The sequence below is a fragment of the Otolemur garnettii genome, unplaced genomic scaffold (assembly GCF_000181295.1).
Source record: "Otolemur garnettii isolate 467f Iridium unplaced genomic scaffold, OtoGar3 scaffold00119, whole genome shotgun sequence".
In the NCBI taxonomy this organism is placed as follows: Eukaryota; Metazoa; Chordata; class Mammalia; order Primates; family Galagidae; genus Otolemur; species Otolemur garnettii.
The window spans coordinates 5,215,442-5,234,941 of NW_003852514.1; the positions used below are offsets into that span (position 1 = coordinate 5,215,442).

At 43.5% G+C, this 19,500-nt stretch overlaps 1 protein-coding gene across 2 annotated transcripts in view; it reads right to left on the reverse strand.

The window, feature by feature from the left end:
* Positions 1 to 2,494: 2,494 nt before the first annotated feature.
* LOC100951592 (up-regulator of cell proliferation) overlaps positions 2,495 to 19,500 on the reverse strand; it is a 24,711-nt gene continuing 7,705 nt past the window's right edge. Inside the window, exons 2-6 of one of the 2 annotated variants that reach the window (XM_012809982.2) lie at positions 13,412 to 13,438; positions 13,035 to 13,105; positions 8,652 to 8,702; positions 8,403 to 8,441; positions 2,495 to 5,890 (exon numbers count right to left, since the gene is read on the reverse strand). In XM_012809982.2, the coding sequence (XP_012665436.2) occupies positions 3,297 to 5,890; positions 8,403 to 8,441; positions 8,652 to 8,702; positions 13,035 to 13,105; positions 13,412 to 13,438 (2,782 nt within the window). In that variant the 3' untranslated portion in view covers positions 2,495 to 3,296. The remainder of the gene's footprint in view (positions 5,891 to 8,402; positions 8,442 to 8,651; positions 8,703 to 13,034; positions 13,106 to 13,411; positions 13,439 to 19,500) is intronic. The other variant, XM_023517713.1, reaches the window with a different exon arrangement.

Below are 19,500 nucleotides of genomic sequence, written 5' to 3' on the forward strand. Positions count from 1 at the left end.
AGGGTGATAAAGTGAGACTCTGTCTCTACAAAAAAAAAAAAAAAAAAAGATACCATTGGTTACAAGATGAATCCTGATCTGACAAGTTAAAATGTTTGAGACTGATGCAGATCCAAAGCTAGGGCCTTGCTCATCTTTGTGCGCAGACTGGCTCCTCCATAACCCAGGCTGTGAAACCTCTGTCCATTCCTGCACAGGCGCTGCCAGCAGAGACTAAAGCCCTTGGCTCAAGGGCCACATAATCAGCAAGGAGCAAAGTGTTCAGAATCAGACCAGGCATGTGCTGAAGGGAACTACACCCCATCTCTCAGGAGAAGGAAGACACTCTTATTCCTTGTCTCAGGCACTCAGGCCTACTTCCTCCAAGATGGTACTTGCTCAGTGGTACCTTTCATCAAAGTGTAATAGGACTTCATTGAGAGCACATGGCCATCCTCTTGTGAGGAGCCTGCTGCCATGTCTACCCTTGAGCGGCTCTCACCACTAAGCCTGGCTCTAAGTACATTGACTGCCCAGCAGGCCTGCAGCAAGCTCTGGGGCCTATCTGACCCACAGAAATCTTCAGGTCTGGTGTACGAGGGGGGCTCTGATTGTGGAGAATATAACAGGTAAAGCACACTGATGCTTAGCACTGCACTCTGCACTCCAGGGCTGCCAGGCAAGACCTGGGTGTTGTGGAAATTACAATCCTAAGAGCAGCAGTGGCAGAGGGCTAAAGGCAAGGTCTTTGCACTTGAAATATCAACCCTTCAGGAAGAGCCAGGGGTGGGGTGGGGGGAACATAAGTGACTCTTCCTAGAAAAATTAGTCAGCTCTGGGGCAAAGTCCTATTCCTTCATCTGAGGGGTAGATGGTCTTTCAACACAACAGAGTTCTAGAATTCCTCAGGTTGGGTTAGCCTGAGTTCTGAGGCCTCCATAGTAGTCCTACCCAAGCTGCCCAACTCTTGCTCTAAGTCTATTAAATACAGTTTTTAGATTAGTCTGTTTTCAAAAGTTCAAATATTTTAGTTAAATGTGTGATTTATATTCATGGTATTTTCAGCTTGGGGGATGTATGGAATAATTTTCCTGATTACTAAGTAATCACTACAATCTATTATGAACCCTATACCCCTTCGAAAATTTGATGAAAAAAAAAAGTACATACATCTAAGTTTCAGAAATTCAGTGATTGAACTTCGAACAATGGACGGATCAATGAATCCTAATTTGGAAGTAGCCATCAGGGCAGGATCCCATTTCAGAATGTAGAAATTCTTTAAGGGAATTCTTTAATTTATTCATTCTTTAAGGGAACCGGGCTGATGGTCAACAATTCTACAAAAAAGGTTTCTGTTGGCTAAACTTAGGGCTCAGGAATATCCTGGGTGAAATTCCTACAATGCAGGAGAGAAGCATCTAACCAGCTTTTGTGGCTTTAATGGAAAAGAAAGAAAGGAAAAATTTTGTTATTTCCAACAGAACTAACATAATAATCCAGAGAGACAGAAGTTTCTAGAGCCTCAGGATCAGAGATTCTTTGAGTTTCAGAAGGAAAAGGATTTCCTAAACTTAGTAGCAAAAGACCAGGTTTAGAGAGAAGCCAGCTCCCCAAATACCGTAAGCAATGATTGTCAAGGGAACAGCAGGCGGCCCCTCCCAGGACTCCAGCCAGCCAGGGCAGATAGGCAGGCTTCCAAGCACCTCCAGAAGACCCATCATTGGCCCAGAGGCCTGCGGAGTGCCCTGGAGCAAAGGCTCCCTCGTTGAGTCTGGTGAAATCGGTACTAGAAATACTATGGGAGCTCCAGCCACCACTCTGGGAGGGCCTACTTTCTCTAAGGCCTAAGCAGTAATCAGCAATCCTCTTACTCTTAGAGGATCAAGCAGAGATTCCCAGAGCTAGTGAAACAGGTGGGGTGGGGTTCCAACGCTAAGCAAAGTTGACTATGACCCTGAGAAGGGCCAGCACAGGCAAGGATTCCAGCTGGAGAACTGATACAGCAGGAGCTGGAAGCTCGCGGCCAAGTGGGTTGCAAATGTTTTCAGAGAGACCGTCAGAGGATGGGCTGGCACTACATGGCTTGGCCAGGTTTGGGGGATGCTGAACCTGGAAGCTGTATATGAGTCTGGAGGGGACGAGAAGTTGGGAAGAGGTACAGGACCGAGTGGTGAGAGCACTGTCCCTCATCTATTCCCATGCTGCCCATCCAGGTGTGCGCGCTGTAGCAGGGGCTCGCCTGCTGTATGCCTTCTGGTATTACCTGTGAAATGGGGCAATGATGGAGATAGCTCAGAATTACTGTGAAAGTATTTACTTCTGGTTCCCAGTAACAGCCTGAAGAGTGGCTCTTTGCTTAAAGAGAGGGAAGAGCTTGGCATTTTTCCATGGTATGTCTGTCTACCACTCCCAATGTCATGTCTATCATGCCGCCTCCTCATATCAATGATAACCTCTTCGAGGAAATAGAAGAATCAAGGAACACAGAGGCAGAACCTGCCTATCACTATCATTTGTGCATTCATTCAACAAAGATTTATTTAATGCCTGCAACGTGTCAGGCCCTGGGGACATAGCTGGATAATGTACAGTCCCTGCCCTCAAGGAGCTCACAGTCTGGGGGGACAGACATGTAAACAACACTAGTTACAACGCGCTGTGTGAAGTGCCGTGGCAGAGGTATAACAAAGTGCGGTGGAGTGCAACAGAGCTACCGGTGATCTCTTTCTGGGCAGGGGTCAGGGAAGGTTTCACAGATCAATCAATAAATAATATGGTGCCAAAGTAGTACCTTGCACACAGCAGGCACTTACTACATGGGCCAGGATCATGTTATCAAAACATTTCTAATGTTGGGCCACTAGAAGGACCTTGGGTTAGGTAAGGGCAGGGCCCACCTGCTTCCTCAGGACCAACTCCCCACCTCTGTCCTGGATATTCACTGCCTGCCTGGGCCTACAGTGACAGAGGAAGCTGCTCCCTGCTACAGCGGCCAATGACAAGAGAGCAGCTGTACAGAGGGCTAACCCCACAGTATCCCTGATGCGCTGAGATAGAGAACAATTACTGCTTATGTCTCCCCCAACCCAGGGCCTTTTATATTCCCAATGAGATCTCTGAGCTGTCTGTGAGGTCACTTCCTTTCTAACACTGTTTAAGAGACTCCAAACCCCCCGTCTTCTGCTTCTCTTCCTTCTCATGTGGATCAGACACTGGCACTATCAGGTGCCAGGGTGCAGCCCCCACGTGAACACCCCTTTAGAACGGGCTGCCTAAAACAGCCTCCTGCACCTGAACTTGCTTTCTCTCCACACTCACACCCGTCTCACCAGCTCGATGAGCTGCTGGATGTTTTTGTTTTGGTTGGACAGACCATTCCTGATGTTTTCTAGCAGGCATCTCTTCAATTCAAATATGGCTTCACTGTAGGCCAAGCTTACCGCGGCCATGGGGGGCAATCCGTGCCACAGGCCCGGGATGTGCCATATGTGCTGCTTCTCAGGGTCACAGAAGGCCAGGCCCACCAGTGCCCGGAAGCTGTCGCCCTGTTTCTCCTTCTGTGCTGCAGCTCTGCTCAAGTCACTGGGCATATCCAAGAGCTGTCTCTTATCTCTCGGCCTAGAGCCAGAGGCAGATACGTCATGAAGGTTCTGGTATACAAACTGGTAGTTGGGCATGTGCCCTGTTTCTTCCAATCTCAGAAATGCATGCAGAATAGCTGGGGGAATGTCCCTTGTTTCAGCTAAACTGACCACAGTGACGTTGCTCAGCCCCATAAGCAGAGTGGCCAACGAAGCCTCCAGCTCAAACCTGTCCCCAGCAGAGGTCAAAGCCCCACCTATCAACCCCCCAGAGTCTATCACCAGGATGTGGTCACAGCCCAGGTCCTGGCTGAAGCCCTCGGCCACTGTGATGAGCTGCATGAAGGCGCCTCGAGGGCTGCAACTCTTCCCCATGGCGAACCGCAACCCAAACATGGTGTTAAGGAGTGTGGACTTCCCTGTGCCCGGCACCCCCAGGGCTGACAGGACCACCAGTCTCGACCTTCTCTCTAGCCGGACATGTAGCTCCTTCAAGAGACCAGTGACCCAGCGGACAGGGGTGCTCAGGGTGCTCCCATCAATCAGCTCCAGGGGCAGCCCTGTCAGCAGTAGCTCCGAGGCCAAACCTGGGAAGTGGGCGAAACGCCTCTGGCCGGCTGGCAGCCTTCCTGCCTCCACAAGGCAGCTCTCAGCCTCGTAAAACTGTCCCATCTCCCGCAGGAAATGCTCCACCCCTAGGGGCTCAGGCCAGAGCTGTTCACCCAAGTCTGTGGCACCCCCGTGCTTTGGCCTCAGAGTGAAAAGAGTCTCCGGAGGTTGTCTCAGCCGAGGCTGGCCCACCCGCGCCAGCCCCCACTCCATCCACCTCAGGAAGTACTGCTTCTCCCCCAGTGAGGGGCTGCTGATCCCCGAGATAAACTCCTGTAGCCCTGAGGTGGGGTCATGGCTGTTTTGCTGCATTCGAAGCTCCAGCAACCGACGCCTCAGCTCAGCCCTGTGCTTCTCAGGGGGATCTGTGGCCCATTGGAGCTGGCAGAACTCCTTCTCCACTTGGGCTGCCTTTCTCCAGGGGTCCCCCTGCAGCCTCAGCTCGTCCTTCCTGTAGGCATCTGAGTCTTTGATTTTCCTGGTGATCCTCTCCATCCGGTCTTTCGCCTTCTGACACTCCTCACAGTCCTCATCGACTTTTAGGCCTAGCTTCCGGGCTGTGTGCGCCATATCCTCCACAGACACCCTCCTACAGGGGGCCCGTGCCACGTTCCCGATGATGGCACGGATCCTCTTGACGAAGCTCTCACTGTCTGTGCTGCTAACCTTTACCAGGACATGCGAGTGGTCTATTTTCAGCACAGGAATTAATTTATTCAGGAATCTCAGGTTTGTGTTACGTTTCCCACGGTAGGGACTCAGGATGAAGTAATATTTTGTGGTTGACTCCTTCATAGAATACAGTAGTTTGTATTCCTTCTTACTAATGTTGTCAGTCAATATAAACACAGCAGAGGAGATTTCTGTCAAGAGCTTGAACTGCAGCCAATGAGACCCAATGTCACCTCTCAGGTTCAGAAAGGCCACAGGCTCTGGGAAAATGTCCAACTCCTCCTTACCACTGGGAAAAAACCAGGATATTTCTACCAGCCCATCTGCAATCTCCCGGGAATTGGTGCCCAAGTTGAGATCCCGATGCCAAAAGCAGTCCCACTGCCTGTGGCCTGGGCTGAGGATGGCATTGAGAAGCTGGGACTTGGAGTTGCTGCTGACATCCATGCGTACAAAGGCAAAGGTGGGTGCTCTGCACAGGACCACGCTATCTTCTCGGAAGCTCCCGACCCCCCTCGGGGGCTGGGCCCACCAAGTCCGTACAATGCCCCGCATGGCCCATAGGAGAAACGTGTGGTAATGGTTTTCTGAGTCAGGCAGCACAAGAGGGAGTGCAAATTGGCAGAGGGACATTTTCAACACTATTTCCTGTTGCAAGAAACTGTCTGAGGAGAGCAGAAGGGCACAAAGGAGGTCTAAGGGGTTCACAGGTGTGTCAGGGGTTGGCAGCTCAGAAAAAGAATAAATGTCGGCAGCAATGTCATCTCCTGGGTCCCAGTAGATTATCTCCTCTTCCATTTGGCTCTCCTTCTCCACAGGCCTGGCATCCGGCAACAAGTCCAACACCATGGTGGTGTTCCTGGCTTCGGCATTGAGGGCCTGCAGCTTCCTGAGGAAATTCCAGGGCAAGTCTTTGGGAACCTGAGGGGCCCAATTCTTCATGCTGTCAAAACTTATCTGCAGAGAGTCCTGGAGGCTGAGTTTCTGAACCTGGTATGTCTCTAGGCCCAAAAGTGACAGCATTTCTTGAAGCCTGCTTCTCTCCACTGTGGAAAGAAATGAAGACATAAGTGCTTACCCTGCACTCCTGTGTCAGGGACCAAGATAGAGCTAGTAAGAGAGAACTCAGCAAGAGGATAGTGACAACTCCTTTCAGAGCACCGGATGCAGGCATGGGAGGTACAGGGTGTGCCCAAGGCTGACCTGAGATCAAAGCAGGGCAGAACCCCTATATCAAGGTAAAATAATACCATTCTGATCATAGATATATGTGACATTTTTAAAAAGGAAGAAAAAACAAAAATAGGTAAGTCACATTCAACAATTAGAGGAGAGTTCATGCAAAATTTGGATTTCTGCTTTCTCTAGAAATTCATAGATCTAACACTGAGCTTAAAATTAATTGGTTATAGTGAGCAGCACGGGACCCCTACAAACTGAAAGTAGGCCTTACCTCCTAGACCACAACCCATGCCCATGGGCTACTGCTGTGCTTCTGGCCCCACACTTTAGCCTGGCCACAGCCCCTTGTCTTTACTCAATACTCTATCCCTGCTGTCAGGGCTTTTTCTTTTTTTTTTTTTTTTTTGAGACAGAGCCTCAAGCTGTCCCCCTGGGCAGAGTGCCATGGCATTACAGCTCACAGCAACCTCCAATTCCAGGGCTCAAGCGAGTCTCCTGCCTCCGCCTCCCAAGTAGCTGGGACCACAGGCGCCCGCCACAACGCCCGGCTATTTTTTGGTTGCAGCCGTCATTGTTGCTTGGCGGGTCCGGGCTGGGGATTCGAACCCGCCACCTTAGGGGTACGGGGCTGGCGGCCTTAGCCGGTTGAGCTATAGGCGCCGAGCCTGTCAGGGCTTTTTCAATGTCACCAGGAAGTTTCCACAGGGGTTACAACCACTGAATCAATCTCTGGCTTTATTGTTAATATTCTTTTCTCTTTGAAAATAGCTTGGAGGGATTGGTGCCTGTAGCTCAGTGGTTAGGGCGCCAGCCACATACACCTGGACTGGTGGGTTCGAACCTGGTCCAGGCTAGCTAAACAGTAACAAATGCAACAACAACAACAACAAATATAGCTGGGAGTTGTGGCAGGCACCTGTAATCCCAGCTACTTGGGATGCCACAGCACTCTACCAAGGGGAACATACTGAGACTCTGTCTCTTAAAAAAAAAAATAGCTTGAAGAATATTTTAAAGGCAATGAGACCACTAAACATGGCATGTTAGCAATCATAGCTAAAACTTCCAGTTGGCAAACTGGAGACTAATAATTAAAATGTGTTATTCAGTGCAGACCATTACTAAGCATGCAGTTACTTCTGCAGATAATAAACTAGTACTCTATATACCACTGTATAAAATCCTATGAGCTAGGTAGTACTGCTACATCCAAAGGTTCCATCTACCATCCCAGGTCTTGGCCCAGCATTTTACTAATGCTCAGCAATGTACACAATTAGTTCACATTAAATGTTAACGCACAAAACAAACAAATACAAATTCCAAAAGCTATAGGCTTTTCTCCAATTCCTTTCTTAAGAGAGGAAGCAACGTGCATGATGCCACCTTAAATGCTCAAATAAACGAGAGGAAACACTGGCTGACCCAGCCCTTCTCTTCTCCTGTTTCCAAGGTGGTCAAGTGACAGATTCAGGACCACTCCCCAGGTGACCGCAAAGACTCAGAGCATGGGACACAGGACTCAAAGTTCTGCAGGCAGTGTGGCTACAGGACAGGCTCAGTGTATGGGGGATCTGTGAACTTACTATAAAACTAAAAACACCACATGGCAAGTGTCACCTTCATTGGTGGTATTTAGGTTTCCTAGCTTACCTCAATGAAACTAAGAACACTGCTTTTCTTGTCCAGACATACAACAACTGCTTTTTTTTTTTTTTTTTGGCAGTTTTTGGCTGGGGCTGGGTTTGAACCCACCATCTCCAGCATATGGGGCCAGTGCCCTACTCCTTTGAGCCATAGGCACTGCCCACAACACTGTTTTTATTTTTTAAATAGTACGGTAGTATAAAAGGCAAAGGGGAAAAGACCGAGACAACAAAGCTACTTATATAATGTACCCGTGCCTGGTGTGTGGCCCCTGGAAGGCTGCTGGACTGCTCTGGGCCCAGGATCCTGATCTGCAAGTGAAGCCACTGGGCCAGATGGATGGTTTCCAAACCTGGCTGTTTGAAGTTATTATAATTACTTCAGAAACTTGTTAAAAAATAAAATATCCTAGGCTTTTATTCCAAACATACTAACTCATTATAGACAGTGAGTATGCTTAGTGGTGGTGGGGGAGGGTATGGGGAAAGGTAAGGGGCAGGTTATTCTATGTGGTTAGCAAGTTCTCCAGGTTTGGATTTTTTTCTTTTTATCAATATTATTAATGGTGCACAAAGGGTTAATGAACTAGGGCATCCTAAATCTAGGTGTCCTGATACCTCAGATGATTTGATATAGTCGAGTGTCAGAACTGCCCCCTCAAATGATATCCCCTTTCCATTGAACAAGAAGCTAGAACAGAGAGAAAAGGCAGGGCAAGAAAATGCTTACCTGTTGGAAAGTCATTGTCCTGAGCCTCATTTGTACCATCTATGAAAAAGCAAAGGAAAATGAAGCATCAATCGAATAATATGTCCTGAGTGACACAAAGTAATTTAAACTAAACTCAGAACCCTCATTTCAAACCAAGATAGCAACTTCTCTTGATTGTTCAAAACATAAAATCCCAGTTATTTGTCATTTTAGCCATTCCCCATCTTTCCCCAATCCAGTCTTGCCAAAACCTATAGTGGTTTCTACCTCCGTAGCGGAACTCACAGTCATCTCCTTCCATTTCTCTCCATTCCAAATCTAGAAGAAGAAAAAAATAAAATAAAATACATATACTCAGTTTCATAAACAAGTTAGAACCTTTCTATTAAAAAGTTCAAATGATAATACGGTAGCTTATGATTATGTTTAATGCTATTGTTGGTCTGGGTTTTTCAAATGTAAATTTTATTTCTGTTACTTATTTATTGAGAGTCTTGCTCTGCTGCCTGGGCTAGAGTGCAGTGGCATTATCATAGCTCACAGCAACCTCGAAATCCTGGGCTCAGGCAATCCTCCTGCCTCCGCCTCCTGAGTAGCTGGGTCTATAGGCCCCACAACAATGCCCAACTAATTTTTCTATATTCAATCCAACTAATTTTTCTATTTTCAGTAGAGATGAGGTCTCACTCTTGCTCAGGTTGGTCTCAAACTCCTGAGCTCAAACAATCCTCCCACCTTGGCTTCCTAGAGCGCTAGGGACTATAGATGTGAGCCACTGTACCCAGCCTTATTTATTTATTTGTATATTTTTTCTCTCTGGCCTAAGTCAGGAGAACTATATAAATTTATTTTTATTTTAACACAAAACATGTCACAAAGTAGTAACAGCTACATACAAGACAGATTTGCTCTAGAATATACTCCTTATAGAATTTACTGAACTTTATAAAAATAAAATATGAATTAACCACTAAACTTAGAGATTCACCTTTGATTCTAGAAACTATTTAAAATGTAAGTTGAGGCTTGGCACCTGTAGCTCAAGTGGCTAAGGCACCAGCCACATACACCAGAGCTGGCAGGTTCAAATCCACCACAGGCCTGCCAAACAATGACAACTACAACCAAAAAATGGCTGGGCACTGTGGCAGGTGCCTATAGTCCCCGCTACTTGGGAGGTTGAGGCTCGCTTAAGCCCAGGAATTGGAGGTTGCTATGAACTGTGATGCTACAACATGCTACCCTGTCCTTTCCTATCTCAATAAATAAATAAATAACATAAAATGTAAGTTGATATTCCTTTGCTCATGTTCAAAACTAACCACACTGTATCAACATTTTTATCCTAGTGTGAGTTTTTGTAATCACTTAAAATGATACTGATATTTATATCACAGCACAAATACACAGGAGTGGGAGGAACAGAGCAGGGAATGGCTCCAACTCTGTCCCAAGTCTCTAACATCATGGTATGTCCATGAATATTAATATTTAAATTATAGGATATAATTAATTCAGCGCTATTCAGATATTTACATTGGTAAAAAGACCTTAAAGCCAGCCCTACAGATTTGCTCACAAACTCCTTATATAAAGGAGAGAACAGGCAGCTTGAGATGGTAGGAATAAGCTTCTCTGTGTGTGTTTTCACTGTTTTGACTTTTGATCCAAATAAAACTATCACCTGTTTCTTTTTTAATCATTAAATCATAAACACATAGATCATGTATACATTAATGCATTTATAGGGTACAATGTACTGATTTCATATAGAATTAGGAACGCTTACATCATACTGGTTAATATATACATCATCTCATTTACTTAGTTATTGTGTTAAGACATTTATAGTCTCAGGGGTCCTCAAACTTCTTAAACAGGGGGCCAGTTCACTGTCCCTCAGACCGCTGGAGGGCCGGACCATAGGCCCCAGGACTAGTCGGCTGCTAAACAGGACAGGTGGCAGTGGCTAAAACACCTGGTGGGCCAGATAAATGTCCTAGGCAGGCCGCATGTGGCCCACGGGCCGTAGTTTGAGGACACCTGCCTATACTAATAGATCTGACATGTAGCCTTGCATTATGCACCATAAGTGTGATCCCACCATTCACCCTCCCTCCATCGGACCTCCCCCTCTCCTCCCATCCCTCCTTTATCATCTGTTTCAAAAAAAAAAAAAAATTGTTTTTTTGAGACAGAGTCTCACTTGGTCACTCTTGGTAGAGTCCCGTGGCTTCTTAGCTCACAGCAACCTGAAACTCTTAGGCTCAAGTAATTCTCTTGGCTCAGCCTCCCAAGTAGCTGGGACTACAGGCACTCACCACAACACCCTGCTATTTTTAGAAAAGGGATCTCCCTCTTGCTCAGGTTGGTCTGAAACTTGTGAGCTCAGGCAATCCACCCACCTCAGCCTCTCAGGTGCTTGGATTATAGGCATAAGCCACCTTGCCCGGCCTTGTTTGGCTTCTTCATGTGCATGCTGGTTTACATGGATAAAATTTATCAAGCTATACACTTGTAATCTGAGCACTTTTCTGAATGTATATCATACATTAATACAATTTATTTAATCCTATAGGCTAAAGACGTTGCTCAAAATCTCCCAAATGAAGTGTATGCTCAAGAGGAATTCACATACCTCATGAAGAAAAAAAATTTTGAGACAGAGTCTTACTTTGTTGCCCTCGGTAGAGTGCTGCGGCGTCACAGCTCACAGCAACCTCCAGCTCTTGGGCTTAGGCGATTCTCTTGCCTCAGCCTCCTGAGTAGCTGGGACAACGGGTGCCCAGCACAACGCCTGGCTATTTTTTGTTGCAGTTTGGCTGGGGCCAGGTCTCAACCTGTCACCCTTGGTATATGAGGCCAGTGCCCTTACTCACTGAGCCACAAGTGCCGCCCCGAAGAAAAAAATTTTAAAATAATTACTGGTGAAACTAACAGATGAATAAATAAAAAACCTACTCACATAAGAGAAAAACAAAAACTCAGGTGGGGGGGGAGTGAGAAGAGAGACTGATGTGCTCTCACCTAATAGGTACAATGTAAGGGTGTACAGCATACCTCCTGAGTAAGAGGCACAATTATAACTTGAATTGTACCAAACAAATGCAAACAACGTAGCCTAATCATCTGTGCCCCCCTATTAATCTGAAATCATAAACAAATAATCATGGGCAGCTTATTCACTAGAAAGATACAAAGAAATCAAAGTTATGAGAACGACCCGAATGTCCCTGGGTCTCATTTTCCTCAAATGAAACAAAGGATCAATAATAACTATCTCAGAGGTTATTGTAAAAACTAGGTAAGGCCACCAAGCTCACAATAAGCACCTTATGGTCATTCCCTTTCCTCACCCCAATCCCATGTTTTCTTTCCCATCTTTCCAGAGCAACACTCTCCAAGAGAACTTCCTCAGATTAAAAAAAAAAAAATTCTCGGCTCAGCACCTGTGGCTCAAGCGGCTAAGGCGCCAGCCACATACACTTAAGGTGGCAGGTTCGAATCCCCAGTCCGGGCCTGCCAAACAACAACGATGGCTGCAACCAAAAAATGGCCAGGCGTTGTGGCGGGCGCCTGTAGTCCCAGCTACTTGGGAGGCTGAGGCAGGAGACTCGCTTGAGCCCAGGAGTTGGAGGTTGCTGTGAGCATGATGCCATGGCACTCTACCCAGGGGGATAGCTTGAGGCTCCGTCTCAAAAAAAAAAAAAAAAAAAAATTCTCCATCTTTAATGTCCAAGATGCTGCCATTAGCTATGTATGGATACCAAGCACTTGGCATATGGCTAGAGTGACTTAAGGAGCTGAATTTTTAATTTTGTTTAACTTTAAACCATGTGCCTAGTGGCTACTATACTGAACAGTATAATTCTAGAAGTGGAGAAATGGAAGGGCTTTGGGCAATTATTGCTTGATCCCAACTTTGTCATGAGCCTTGACCAGCTAGCCACTAATAGCCATGGCACCTACTTTCCAGAATTTAAGTTCCAGGAAGGACTTTTGGTCATTCCATTTTAACATTGTTTGCTAAATCCCAATGCGCACAGCAATGCTAGCACATTATAAGTGCCCAATAAACATTTGTTTGTATGAATAAAATAAAATTTGATTTTAAATTTAGTTAAATATTTTTATGGGTTTTGTTTTTGCATAAAACTATTATATCCAATAGAACACATTCATTTTGAGAATCACCTAGTTAATATAAGATAGATCCAAAATGAATTACTAAGAGAAATTAAGATGCTTGCAGTTTGGCTGCTATACATTAAAGCTGAAGTTACAAAGGGTTTGACAGTCCCACTCTCAAGTCCTCAAGAGAGAAAAACCAGCCTATGTGGACCATGACCAGGAAGACCACAGGTCCCAGTCTGTACTGGGAAAATCTCAATTTATACCTACAGTAACAACACCCCTTTCACTTTCAGAAGTGCCAAGTTTAGAAGATAAACTATACCACCTATGGTGGCAGTTACGACATGCTAAAGTTGGTGTAATGTATTTCCGGTAAGTTGTGATAATCACCTGTTTAAACCTGAATCTTATTTTGAATGTATAAAGACTTAAAAGACCCTTAGCTCTACGGAAGGACTGGAGCCTAACACCCCAACAGGACAGAAGCAGCACATTTGCTACAGAGTCCAGCTTTACCTGCAATAGCCACCGCTGTTCGTCTCTCTGACCCTTTTATTTCTGAGGCCACTTCTCCCAAATCTGAATGTCTGAAACAATTTCAGAAGAAAAACATAATTATAATAATGAAAATCCACTTTCACCTATCAAATTGGCTGCATATGAAAATCTCTTGGGGAGCTTTTAAAAACTACAAACCCTGGGTCACACCCCAGATCCAAGAAACCAGAATCTCAGGGAGCCAGTCCTGAGCATCACTGCTTTTAAAAGTGCCCGCAATGATTCTAATGTGCAGCCACAGTTGAGAAACACTGGTCTAGAAAAACCAGCACTCTCAAAAACTGCTGGCCAGAGCATAAATACAGCCATTCAGAAAAACATAAAAATATACATACCCTTTGACCAGTAATTCCACTTCTATCCTAAAGAAATAATTAAGATTTAGTTACAAATGTGTTGATGCCAGCTTTATATATTATAGCGAAATACGGGATGCCTTTTAAAATCAAAGTGCAGTAACAGGGAATCATGGCGTTATTCTGCAACCATTACAACATATTCTATGGATTTCCTTGTGGACAAAAAGATGTTGGATGAAATCTTATGGAAAGATGTTAATATGTTATTAGGCAGAAAGAAAAGTCAGGTTATAGAACAGTATGTACATTAAAATTAAAACTTAATAAAATTGCATTTAGTTATTTATACGTATATATAATGAGAAATCTGTTTATCAAAAATTAATGTGGGGAAAGAGGGGGGTAATCCTGAGTTCTTTTAAGTATGTATGATAACTGTAGTTCAATGGATAATAAACTATTTTAAATGTATCATAGGAATAAGCAAATGAGTAAATGTGTTGATTTTGTCAGGAGCCAGAGTTCTCACTGTTCAAGAAAGGGCATACAAATACGGTATAGAACTTGCAGAGGCCTACTGGTATGAATGTGATTTCTATAAGCATGTTCATATGTTTATACACATGTGTGTAAACATGTAGATGTGTGAACACATATTTCTGAGTGTATATGCATACATACATGTATTCCTAGTTCTATCCATTGAAAAGGCCAAGAAGCAAAGACAATGTCATGGCGATAAGCACGCCTAGCACACTTTGATGCCACTCCATGCTAAAAGAAACAAGGGCTCCTTAGAAATTCTGAATGATACCAGGGATGGGGCAGGGAAAAAATAAGGAGTCTGAGCATAGTAATTAAATTTAAAATATTTAAAAACAGGAATCAGTCCACAAAGATAAATGGGAAGAAAGACAGGGCTCTTGCTCACAACAGAATGCTGAAGATGGAAGGAGTGCTGTAGTCAGAATAGTATCATTTTGCAAGCAGCCTATAATCCAGATTGGTTCAAACAGGGACAAACTAACAAATGCTAACTCTTGGAGGAAAATGTTTTTGATTTAAAAAAAAAAAAAATATATATATATATATATATGTCCAGTCTTAGAACATCTTGTAGACTGCTTAAGGCTCCAGGGAGAAAAAAAACACAGTAGTTATATGAAGTGTAATGAATAGCTTGGGCCACATTCCAGATGATCAAAATGAACCTCAACAAGGGGGACTGATAGCCATCTTGTGCCCCTGGCTCTGGTACCTGGACAAAGGAAACATCATCCATGCAGTGTTTCCCCTGACCTAAGCACGAAGACAAATTCAAAAGGAAGAATGTCAAGCTAGAAGTGTAGAAGTGTATTATCTCAAAGTGTGAATGTCATAAAAGACAAAGATAAGAAAATGCTCTAGATTAAAGGGTGCTAAAGAGATAGGAACACCAAATGCAATACCTGACCCCAGACTGAATCCTGACTAGAAGAAGCAATTATCACGTCCACTGACAAAATTGAAATAAGGGTGAAACTAACTTTAAATGTACTGATGTTAGGGGCCCTCACTAGGTGGTACCTTCATCTTGGACTCCTAGCCCCCAAGAACTGTGAGACATAAATTTCTGTTGTTTATTCCATACACACACACACATGTACGGAGAGCAAGAGAGAGAGTGATACATGAGAATGATAAATGAGGTAAATTATTCAGAACAGGAGAATCCAGAAAGGGCCTTTTGATTTTTGTAACTTATCTCTAAATGGAAATTATTTCCAAATAAAAAGTTTTAATAGTTAATGGTGGTTAGTTTTATTTATGGCATCAGTTTTTGTTTTATTTGAATTTTTTAATAGAAGCAGCATGTACTAATTTAATAAAACTCATAGAACTATTAAAATGATGCTGTGAGTTTGGAATCAGAACCAGAGAAGATATATAGAAAAACCTAAAGATTCTGGGAAAAAGTCTTAGAATGAAAAACAAATTCAGTAAAGTTGCAGGATACAAAATCAATACACAAAACTCAACAGCACTTCTATACACCAAAAATGGCTCAGGGCCTGTAGCTCAGGGGCTAAGGCGCCAGCCACATACACCAGAGCTGGTGGGTTTGAACCCAGCCCTGGCCCACCAAACAATAATGACAACTACAAAAGAAAAAAAAAGAAAGAAAGAAAGAAATAGTTGGGCTTTGTAGTGGGTGCCTGTAGTCACAGCTGTTTGGAAGGCTGAGGCAAGAGAATCACTTAAGTCCAAGAGTGTGAAGTTGCTGTGAGTTGCGAAGCCACAGCACTATGGAGGATGACATAATGATACTTTGTCTCAAAAATAAATAAATAAAAATAAATCAATAAAGCAATCCTGGTTGGGCATGATGGTTCATGCCTGTAATCCCAGTACTTTAGGAGGCTGAGGCAGAGGGATCACTTGAGGCCAGGAATTTGAGGCTACAGTAAGCTATGATGGCACCACTTCCCTCCAGCCTAGGTGACAGAGTAAGAGCCTATCTCTAAATAAATAAATACTAATCCCATTTATAATAGCTACCACAAAAATAAAATACAAGTTAGGCATTATAGCACATGTCTGTAGTCCTAGCAAGCAGGAGGTCAAGACAGAAGGACTGCTTGAGCCCAGGCATTAGATGAGCTGTGATGGCATCACTGTACTCAAGTCTGGGTGACAGAGAGAAGCCTAGTCTCTTAAAAACACAAACCAATCAAAACAACCCTAAGAACAAATTTAAGAAAGGAGGTAAAAGATCTCTACAATGTAAACTACAAAACACTGATGGAAGAAACTGAAGAGGACACAAATGGAAGAACATCCCATGCGCATGGATTAGAATAGTTAATATTGTTAAAATGATCATACTAACCCAAAGTAATCTACACAATCAATGCACTCTTTATCAAAATTCCAATGAACATTATTCATGGAAACAGGAAAAGAAAGTCTTATATGGTACCACAAAGGACCCCAAATGGCCAAAGTAACCCTGAGCAAAAAAAATTAAACCTGGAGATACACTATCCGATCTTAAACTATACTACAAAAGCTATAGTAACGCAAACAGCACGGTACTGGTATACAAACAAGAGACATAGACCAATAGAACAGAAAAGAGAACCCAGAAATAAATCCACATGTTTACAGCCAACTGATTTTTGACAAAGACTCCAAGAACATACATTGGGGAAAAGACATCCTCTTCAATAAATTGTCCTGGGAAAGGCAAGGTGCCCATAGAACAGTGGTTACAGTGCCAGTCACATACACTGGGGCTGGTGGTTTTGAACCAGGCCCAGGTTTGCTAAACAAAAATGACAATTGTAACAAAAAATAGCCAGGCACTATAGTGGGCACCTGTAGTCCCAGCTACTTGGAAGGCTGACACAAGAGAATTGCTTAAGCCCAAGAGTTTGAGGTTGCTGTGAGCTTTGACGCCATTGCACTCTACCAAGGGCAACATAGTGAGACTCTTGTCTCAAAAAAAAAAAAAAAAAAAATGTGCTGGGAAAACTGGTGTACCAAGAATGGGGAGGGAGGACATATTGTTTTGTTTAAAGTGTATCTGGAGTGGGCCTGCCAGCAGCGGGGCCATATAAGGACAGGCTTGGGTGGAGGTGAGAGCAGAAAGCATGCAGGTACTGGGGGAAGACTGACACAAAGGCCCAAAAGTGCTCAGACCAGCAGGGAGGTCCCAGTGACCAGAGAGCCATGACAGGCTCTGAGTTCAGGGTGACAATCCTATTTATGTCACCAGCTGCTGGGCTGAGAAGAGCTAAGAGATAACAAAGGCTTGGACCTGGGCAGCAGCACCAGTGACAATGGCATGTAGTTAGGCTCTCAAGGTATCTGAGAAGGACTGACCAGACTGTGAGAAATACAGGGGCTGAGGGTCAGTTCAAGATTGCAAGAGCAATCAGTTGCTCCTTCTCGGGTGGGGAACACCATCTTGAGAGATTTTGAGTAAATTGGCACCAACATGCTATACCAGGACACACACCAAACTACCATCCCTGGAGATGCCAAATGGGCACTTGAGCTGAAGAGGCGTGGAGGGCTAGGAAAGTCAATCCTTCACTGTGTACAGGAGAAACTATCAGCAACCTTCCTAAAGACAATGCTCTTCAATGCCCACCTGACACCAAGGTTTAGCCATAATAATTACAGAATCAACTTGCATTTTATCTGTAACACAAAAAAACTATGGTGCAGGAAAAACCCAAGAAAATCCCAAAACAACCACAAACAATAAGAGAATTCAGTAAGGTCAGGACACACAATGTTAAAATAAAAAATTGTCTCCTATATACAAACAGGTTAAAAACATGGACGGAAAACCCCCATTTATAGTGCAACAACCACAACAAAAAAGCTAAGAATATACGTCACTGCTTCACTGCTTCACTGCTTCACTTAACTCGCCTTAATAAAATAAAGTAAGGTAGCTTGGCGCCTGTGGCTCAAGTGGCTAAGGCACCAGCCACATACACCTAAGGTGGCTGGTTCAAATCCAGCCTAGGCCTGCCAAACAACAATGATGGCTGCAACCAAAAAATAGCCTGGTGTTGTGGCGAGCGCCTGTGGTCCCAGATACTTGGGAGGCTGAGGCCAGGAGTTGGAGGTTGCTGTGAGCTGTAATGCCACGGCACTCTACCCAGGGGGACAGCTTGAGGCTCTGTTTCAAAAAAAAATAAAATAAAATAAAGTAAGAATATATCTAATAAATAAATTAGATAAATTAGAATAAATCTAATAAACCTACTGAAAACAATTTTTAAATACTGAATAAAAGATCAGAGCAAGTGAAAAGATATATCCTGTTTTGGGGGAAAAAAGGCTTAATATATTTTTATGTCAATTCTCCCTAAATTAAGCTGTAAGTGAACTTAGGTTCAAAAATAGATAAGCTGATTCTATGAAAAAGCATTTTTACAATAATCAGGAAATTTTTGAAAAAGAACAGTAATGAAAGAGGATGAAGCCTTCCAAGTGATAGCACATGATAATTAAGTTAACAATAATTTAAGGTTGTAGTACTTGATCTTGAATACATAGAGGAATGACTAAAAGGAGATTCCAGAAATAGGCTCAAATACAGTTGGAAATGTCATCACTGATCTAGGTGGCTTTAAGAATCTGGATATTAGTCAATCACAACAACCTAGGAAAAAAATAAAGGTAGATCCCTGATACTCCTTTCACCAAAATAAATATCAACTGGATCTAAAATAAATTTTTTTTTTAAATGCAACTAAAAGAAAATATTAAAGACCTTTTTTAAAAAGGCAAAATGACTAAGTATAAAATAACACAAATGACAAAAGGTTCTTTTTCTTAAATTATGAAGTTCTAGAAATCCATAAAAAAAATAAAAACAGAAATAAAAACGATAAGTCTTTCCCTCTGTGCTGCATGTGCCCTCGAGGATGAGCTCTAAAAATGCTTCTCATTTGGGTGGGAAGTGGCTTAATTTTCTCGTAGGTCCCTTTTATGCTTTTAGGTCCCTTTTATTTTTAAAAATGAAGCAACTAAAAATTTTATATAAAGTCACAATGCAGACTCTAAAGCAGAATGACCATATCTGACCTACACAGGAAAGACGCCCCCAGGAGCGGGGGCATCTCCTGGAACCCACACCCTCCGAGTATGAATCGAGTTGCTTCTGATTTATCCCATTTTTAGGCATCTCTTAAGCCCATAAACTGAAGGTACTGTCTACTCTTGTCACTATGGCTTCTTAATCCTGTGAGCCCTGTGAGACCATCCTTACTTCAGTTTTATCTAATGCTGGGAGACACTGTGTATGTGCTGTGATCACAACAAAAACAGACTCCAACATTTGTCTTTGGGCCTCAGCAACCAAATTTAACAAGAACATTTTGCATCAAGTTTTATCTTAACCCCCTAACTTGGACCTAAGCATCTTTCTTCATCTGTGTGATGGGAATAACTACTTACTGCACAGGGTTTCTGTGAAGATTAAATAACCTAATATGTGCAAAAGCCTAATAGGGCCTGACAACACACTTGTTCGAAGTGGGCAAGATCTAAATTTATTTATTTTATTTTATTTATTTATTTATTTTTTTGAGACAGGAGCCTTCAGCTGTCCCCCTGGGTAGAGT